This window comes from Crinia signifera, chromosome 11, assembly GCF_055691185.1.
Source record: "Crinia signifera chromosome 11, ASM5569118v1, whole genome shotgun sequence".
NCBI lineage: Eukaryota > Metazoa > Chordata > Amphibia > Anura > Myobatrachidae > Crinia > Crinia signifera.
This window is the reverse complement of record NC_139227.1, coordinates 10,626,216-10,635,052: the sequence shown is the minus strand read 5'-3', so window position 1 is coordinate 10,635,052 and position 8,837 is coordinate 10,626,216. Positions and strand designations below refer to the sequence as shown.

General features: G+C 38.6%; 1 protein-coding gene across 1 annotated transcript in view; it reads right to left on the bottom strand.

The window, feature by feature from the left end:
* Window positions 1–3,928: 3,928 nt before the first annotated feature.
* The window catches only part of CDH11 (cadherin 11), a 131,079-nt gene continuing 126,170 nt past the window's right edge, over window positions 3,929–8,837 (bottom strand). The window contains exons 11-12 of the mRNA XM_083164122.1: window positions 7,447–7,698; window positions 3,929–5,237 (exon numbers count right to left, since the gene is read on the bottom strand). Coding sequence (XP_083020248.1) covers window positions 4,738–5,237; window positions 7,447–7,698 — 752 coding nt within the window. The 3' untranslated portion in view covers window positions 3,929–4,737. The remainder of the gene's footprint in view (window positions 5,238–7,446; window positions 7,699–8,837) is intronic.

The following is an 8,837-nucleotide window of genomic DNA, read 5'->3' as shown; positions in this document are numbered from 1 at the left end:
CCACTAATTTGGAAGAAAAAGTGGAGACCATATTGGGACATTTCTTTCAGCGCAAGTAGACTAATTTTTGTACTTTGCTATGTCTTTGTCTTCAACTGTGATCACGTAGGAAGAGATATATGGCACCAGGATTGCTGCCCCTGTAGGCCAGACTGTGTGACCATAGACTCAATGTTACTGGTAACTTTGTTGGTGCTGCATACACAATTGCTAAGGACCATATAATGGCTTCAGTGCACTTCTTTATTCATTTCCGGATGGAAACATCACTTGCGATGATTATCAGTCATCTGTGGAGGAGTTCTGACTAGAAAGAGGAGGAGTTAGAAAGTAATTGTTAAACCACTCTCCTTAAACAAAAAGTCTAGATCTACCTAGCCTTTACATGTTTAATGGACACCAAAGCGGGTATGACCAGCCCAGGCTTGCCCAACCATTAGAGAGGACATAACCTTAAGATAACAAGGATACTACAGTGCATGATCTGGTTCCCCTTAGTATAGTAAATACTGATAATTGCTGCATTATAATTTACCAGATTTTGTGCCATAGTCCGGGGAATCACTATATATGAAAGACTAAATCCTCCTCACCTTTTTTAAAGTGAAGTACTGTAAATTACCACTAGAAGCCACTCAACGGAACAAATAACTCAGCAATGAGTTAGAACTGGAATGAAGTTTTCAAACCATCTCTCATCTCCTCTGTACAGGTACATGAATGCCATTGTCCAAAACCTGATGCTTTTCATTTAAAAGAACAGTCTGCAATGGAAATGTGTTTTGATACTGGGAGCCTACAACATCCCCCACCTTTAATCAGATAAGCTGAGCAATTTGTGCAAACACCAACCCCTCCCCCTGTACCAGCTGACCTAACTTTCCTTTAAAATGGGACATTTGGAGAAGCCTGGCCAAGGCTTGTCTGGCATCATCATCTGAAGCAAGTCATCTAAAGCAAGCAATGAGTTAGAACTGGAGTTTGGACTGGATTTGGACATAAACCGAAACACTGCCACATTTTATTTTGCTTTTCCCAAATTACTATCTGTCTCCGCCTCTGAGCTGAGGAAAGCTATGTATTACTCTTTGTTTTACTATTTCTTTACCATGACCTTCATCATATACCTCTACCCCCACTGTATGCAAAGCCTGTATGCTGTTCCTTCACTGATTGCACACCCTGCCAGCAACAAGCTGGCAGGGTGTGTCAGCTTTGGAAGAAAAGTGGTTCATAAATACAAATATTATTATTACTGCTGCCTTTGAGCAGCATGATCAAGATGGCGCCGCTGATGGCTGCCTAGGAGCTGTGCAGCTCAGTCAAATATATTCCCTGTGTGATAACTGTACTGTCTGCTTGTATTATCACCTACCTGGCTGTTTCAGTGACCAGTTGCGCCGCTGATGGCTCCCTAGGCACTGTTCAGCTTGGTGGGTATGTGTTCCCTGTGTGATAACTGTACTGTCTCTGCTTAATGTTACCTACCTGGCTGTAGCAGTGACCAGTGGCGCCGCTGATGGCTGCCTAGGCGCTGTGCAACTCGGTGGGCATGTGTTCCCCACATGTAATGTCTTAATGAAATGTATGTAATGCCTTCTCCCCCCCCCCCTTCATCCCTGCTTGATGCTGCACTGTAAATCCACAAAAAATTCCTAGTGTGCGCAAGCATACATGGCCAATAAAGTTGATTCTATTCTATTAACAGAAAGTGAAACCAAGTTCCGCAAATGACCACTAGAAGTCACTCAACAGAACAAATTACTCCATAACAGAAAGTGAAACCAAGTACCGCAAATGACCATTAGAAGCCACTCAACGGAACAAATTACTCCTTAACAGAAAGTGAAACCAAGTACCACAAATGACCACTAGAAGCCACTCAACGGAACAAATTACTCCTTAACAGAAAGTGAAACCAAGTACCGCAATTGACCACTAGAAGCCACTCAATTGAACAAATTACTCCTTAACAGAAAGTGAAACCAAAATGATCTGTTTCAAACGTCCTGACTTTTAACTAGAGAAATATAATGTAACTAGTACGCCTGCTCAAAGCCAATGCTTCGAAAGCTAGTCTGCTGCCTTATGATAGGCTCTGTGTTTGTGCATGTGTGAGAGAGAATGAGATGTAGTTTCACTTGCTGTCAACAGATGACAGTGTTTCAGAGACACACAATCAGACACGGGACATATATACAGTATCTAAATAATATACTGTATGTATAGTAATAATTAAGATACATGATGGAGATCCTGTCTACAGTATATCCAGCACATTAATGCACTCTACATATGATAGAGGACCCCATACACACCACCCAGTTTCTAAAAAGTTTGGTAAACTGTATTTGGTATAGTAGAGGTCAAAATGACATGCCAAATAAAAAAAAAGGAAAAGTATTAAATTACTTGGATCACTTAAGTGTTGGTTACTTTTATTTTTACAATGACTGTACATTCTTAATTTGTAATTTGCTAGATTTTTAATGACATTTTTGCCCAAGAAAATAATGGATCTGTAAGCCAACCTCTATTTTTGATTATCAAGTGATTGAATTTTGGTGTAATGTATAGAAAACAAAAAAGTCCCAGTGCTTATCCATGTCACTGCTGTCCCAGATATCCAACCCTCTATTACAGTAGAAATGCATTATTTGAGTGCACAGTCTGATATCAGATGAGGGAGTGGGGTCCACCAGAGTTTAGACTTCTCCTTTACCCCTTTGGTTCAGTCCAACCCTGGTTCCATCACAGTACGAATGAATCTGTCAAAGGCTTAAAGAGGCAATCTGTAATAGAAAGGTTCCATTCTATATCTGAGGCCGAAAAGCAGTAAAAGTGTAAACCCTACATTTTTAAAATTTGAATTGAAAAAAATGTTTAGGGCCTAAGCCAATGTTTAGGGCCAAGCCTTGAATCTTTCAGAAGCAGGAATAGTGGCCCTTATTCTGGTTCACCCGCAAAGTCAAATTCCTTCTCAAATGGACAAAACCATTTGCACTGCAGGTGGGGCAGATGTAACATGCGCAGAGAGAGTTAGATTTGGGCGAGGCATTTTGTTTCTGTGCAGGGAAAATACTGACTGTTTTATTTTTACACTGGAATATAGATCTCACTTTGAAGTAAAATCCCACCCCAATCTAACTCTCTCTGCACAAGTTACATCTACCCCACCTGCAGTGCACATAGTTTTGTGCATTTGAGAAGGAATTTGCCTTTGCGAGTGAACCTGAATAAGGGCCACAGTCATATACATCCAAGAGTAAATCTTTAAAGATAACTGTGACATCTAAATATATTTTTATTGTCTGGTATGGATGTAACTCTCTATGGTCTGGTATGAATCTAACTCTCTGCACATGTTACATCAGCCCCACCTGCAGTGCATATGGTCTTGTCCATTAGAGAGTGATTGTGCCTTTCCGAGTGAATCAGAATAATCCCCTTTGTTTCCTGCAAACAATGATTAAAAATAGTGTCCAGAATACTTTTGGTCCCAAACATTTTGGATATGGAAGACTCAATCAGCAACTGAAATTGTATGGAAATAGATGACCTGTAAGTATGAAATTATTATTATTATTATTATTATTATTATGGGAAAACCAAGTTGTGATTAAGATCTGAACCGGTGACTGTGCATAAGAGCAGCAATACTTACCCTGTGCCAACACGCTAACCAACATTTCCATTTTACTGATGTTTAAAATTGTTAAAGTTTTTGCACAGAAATTCATCTCAAATCATACAAAGGAAAAGTGGATTCAGCCAATATTCAGAAATAAAATACTGCAAATCACAGATTGTCAAAATGCTAAATTTTAAATTCTGTTAATAGTAGAACTCGCTAAGACCAGCAAAAAAAAACTATGATAAAAAAAGCCTAGTGAAAAAAGTTAGAAAATACCTACAAGCCGCAAACAAATAAAAAAAGTCAATTTTATTTCAAAGTTTGCTTCTTATATTGAAGCACATATTAAAGCAACAGTACGATGTTCATAAAATATAAGTGTGATGCCGTAACATGTCAGAATACTGATATTTTGTATGTATACTAAAATAAGAATTCTTAAAATTGTACAAATAGATACATTAAAAATGACATAGAAATAGGGTGCGATTCTGGCACATATTAGTTTGACGGGATTATAAGCAAAAAAGATTTACAAGAATCAGCAGTAACAAGTCTGATGCTCAAGAGACAGTATAATTGTACATTTTACTGTACATACATTATATGAGTTGAAGCTGGCTGAATATTATATTGGGGTTTTTTTTATTTATTTTTTTATTTTTTATTTTCAAGTTTAAAAATGCACTACATATAAAGTGTCCATAGTTTAAGGCGACGTTACAGCTCAAAACTGTTTTCCTTTCTAATCTGTGGAAGCTTTGTTTGACATAGGGTTGGATGGTTATAGTACATACTGTAAAATATCCCCTTCATCATCCTCATCATCAAGTTTTTCCTATTTTATTATTCTTCAATATCGGCTGCATTTTACAAGTGGTTTTGTCCCAGATCACTGAATACTTTAACACAGGTTGAATGGTTTTCACAGTATCCATCACCACTGCAAACGTTCTTGTTTTGGAAGGAATTCTATCTGTAAACCCTTAAAGATCAAAGAAGCCATTTATAATTCTTTCCTTTAAAAAAAATACCTGTTAATGTTTTCTCTGGGTTTTTGAGAACATTAGATAGTTCTTAAGGCCAAGTTTAGTTTTTTATCGTTAAGAATCATCTTCGTAAGTGTCTTTGGAGCCATATAAGTCTGCTAGTTTCTTAAATCGAGGTCCCCAGTTTTGTAGATAATCGTAGTCCAGATCTGAATCTGTAGAGGCTGACTCTAAAGAGCTTAGAGACCCAGCTACAGAACCTCGCCCTTCGTATCCGTAAATTTGAATGGAATCATAGGGAGGTGCAGTGGGGTCATTATCGGCTTCGTGTATCCTTGTGTTAATGAAATCATCAACATCTACACTGTTCGGAGCCGGTCTTATACCAAGATCCCGTGGAGAGTATTGGTACTCAGGTTTAATATCTTTACGTGGAATAAACCCATTAATCCCATCAGGATTTTGTAAAGTGGCAATGTCAAAGGCTTCGGTGTCTTCCTCCCCTCCACCTTCATCATCATAAGTTATTATATTCTCACGTATATCTTCTTCTTCAAAGACAATCAGGGGTTCTTTCTTTTCTCGACGCAGTGCAACGAATAATACCACAATCACTGTAAGATAGAAAAAGATACAGTATAAGACTCTGTTGTACAGTTTGAATGATCTTTATAAAATGAATAATTTATAGAAAAATGTATCATGAAAAATATAATGGACTATCTATCTATCTATCTATAGAGAGAGAGTATATATAAATTTGCAGTTCAGCAGATGGCACGTAAATGTCTCCAGATGACGTCTGTCTGTAATGGCATATGGGAAATTCTAAAGGAGAAGGCCTTGAACCAGGCATCAGTGGACGACAGATGTTAGAATAATGTGGTGCTTGGCAAGCTTCTCACACCCAAGAACATCTGCAAGAATGAATGAATGTTATAGATCCTAGAATTATAGGTTATCGACATTCTGTCCTCTGTCTATCCTCTACCTGGTCTGTGTGCTCAAGGATCTGTGGAGTGTTCTCCCCTCGTGAAGAGATTGCACAGTACCATCAGTGTAATTGATCAGCACTTTCTGATCACAAAGGTAAAGAGGTTTGCCAGGAGAAAGAGATAGATAAGATGGTCGATCAAGAAAAGGAAAGTAGATACATAAGAGAGAGAGAGGCGGGACTTGGGTAGAGACTGGGAAGTGAGACAGAGAGGTAGGAGGAGAGAGAGAGAGGAGCAAATTAATTGAAACAAGAGATGATTTTTTTTTCTTTCTTTCGGAAAATAATAATTTGACTTCCAACTTTTTCTATCAAATATTTTAAAAAATGTTATTTTTAAATATAAAATATTAAATATAATTCAGAAGTCAAATTATTATTTATTTTTTCAGGAAAATGGAAAGAGATTAAGAGGGAAATTTACGAAGATGTGTATTCTACTTCACATGTGATGTTGCTATGGGCAACCAATCAGATCATGTCTACTATCTTCTAGGGTGCTAAATACATAAGAAGTAGATTCTTATTGGTTGCCCACGGCAACATCACATGTGAAGTAGAATACACATCTCTGTAAATCTCCCCCTATGTATCAAAAACAAAAAGATCGCCTCTTGTTTCAATGACTTTGCACAACATGTTCGAAGGTCAACTGGAGAGAAGATCAGTGATTATCACATTGATCAGTGCGTGAAACAGCCAGAAAATAAAACGTTTTGGGTACGCTTCAGCTACTGTGGTGTTGGGAGCTTGAAGCCACTTGATACTTTTGTAGCCGTGCACACAGGTGTAAATCCATTCGGAATCACTCACCATTGAATTGATTCCCCCTGTTCACAAGTGCCAAGTAATCTAGACTTACTCTGCGTTGCGAAGGCCTTTGGGAGAAGGAGGCCGGGGAATGCCTGCATTTTCTCTCACTAACACTATCTGTCTCTTATTTTAATTACATTTCATTTATCTCTCTCTTTATATATAGCTTTGGCTTCCTATCACTAATTATTAACACTTAGTATCTCACTGGCATGCCGCACTGGGCCTCCTAGCTTATGATAGTTTTTGGGGTGCCGCACCCTGCACCTAGATATATCGCTAGGGACCCCCAATATACAGAGAAGCCTTGACGTGGCTTGGTCGCATATCATACACCTGCGCAGGTATATGTAACCAATATCTCTGAATTATATTATCATGTAGTGTTCTAGATTGGTTACTAACATTACTGAGTGTGCCGAGGTTACCAATGTCTTGTTACTTACTCAGTATTTAACCCCTCCCTCATGCACCTGGGTAATGTTACTGAACTAATTGAGCATCTACCACTATCTGTATGTAGATCTGAATCAGACCCTATTTCTGTCCTGTTTTTCTCTGTTTTTTTCACTACGATCTTCACAACACCCCCCAGAGTTGTATAATTCTCGTCACCCTAATACAGTGCACGTTCTTATAAAAAAAAAATCATTATTGTCTGTATAATATAAAGGTATTAGGGCCAGATGTATCAAGCTTCAAAAAGTGATAAATTGGAGAGTGATAAACATCCAGCCAATCAGCTCCCACCTGTCATTTTTCAAACCCAGCCTGTAACATAGCAGTTAGGAGCAGATAGCCTGGTGGTGATATATGAGCTTGTGCTTTGAGTGATTGATCCAATCAATTAAGAACGTCTGAAGACAAACTGCGTATTCCGATTCAGCCACTTACTGTATAGCGATATAGAGACTTTGACGAATTATCCCGTAGAAAGCTTAATTCTATTTGAAATCAGTTTAAACTCAAATCTCAAGTTTCCACGATGTTCTAAAGCCTCCGTAAATTCCACTTACCTAACAAAATGACAATGCAAGCCAGGATTGCGATCAAGGCGCCTGTGCTGAGCCCTGCATTAAGTGACAGCGGTTCATCGTTGCAAGAGAGAACCGTTTCCTCGCTGTTACAACTACAGATGCGGATGGTGAGAGTGTTGGTGCTACTCAGTGGCGGGGTTCCGCCATCACTTATTACAATGGGAAGCAAGTGCATTTTCTGTTTCTGACGGCTGAAAGATACTCGTCCAACGTGAAGGTTTGCTGTATTATCTGTGGAAGATAAACAAAAAAACATTCTTTTACATTTTCCCTTTGAATCCCGCTGTCCCACCAGACCAATTAACCGATGTATCGTAACCGATTAACCGTATATATGTATATTCATCCAATTGAAAAAAAAAAAAAAAGATTGTTAAAAAATGTACTGTATTTATCAAACAGTGAAAAGAGTGGAGACATAGAGGAGTGGAGAAGTTGCCATAGCAACCAATCAGCTTCTACCGATCATTTCATAAAATGTACTGACAGGTCAACTTCTCCATTCCTATCAATGCTTGATACATCGACCCATGTGTAAAGCTTATATTTTCACCATGAAAATTCCCAGTGGCAGCTCCAGAGGTGGGGCTGCATTATAGTTCAAAATTCAAAAAGGGGAGCAGCACCAACTGCCAGTGAGTCAGTTTGGAGTGACAGTTGCTGGCCACTATTTGAATTTTCTACTGTCCTGCAGTCCCACCTCTGGAATCCCCACTGATAATTACCATTATTGACTCCTTCTAAGACAATGATGTTATTGGCTGCTAGTTCTAATACTGTAACTTATAGTTACAGAGGTTACTGGATATGGCACACAACTCACACACCTAAGCATGTGCATATTTAAAGTGAATCAGTTTCTTGGGATTTATTTAAATCTCTTATTTTTTTGTAAGATTAGAACCGCCATGTAATTACTAATCCTGCCCCCTTCCATCATAAAGTATAACATGCCTCATAAATCTACTTGTAAGCTTGCGAGCAGGGCCCTCATACCTATGACAGTCTGTAAATACCCAGTTTGTTTTGTCACTGTGTCTTATTGTAAAGCGCAACGCAATCTGCTGCGCTATATAAGATACTGTAATAAATAAATGTACTTAATACTTAATTTAGCTTCAAATTCTCCTGTTCCTCTATTTTTATTTTTTAACAGGTTTGTTGGAATGAACACCTTGGGACAGATGTATTGCGGCATGCTGGCTGAACTCAGAGGGTTTTTTTAAGGGGCAGTCATAAACAAGGCAAAACCAAGCCTTGCAAATGATTGCCCATTTAAATCAAACTCTGAGTTTGGCTGGCATCTCACACATAGGGTTAACAACAAACAACAGTAAATTCCCCCTTCATCTGCCTCAAGTATGTTGTAC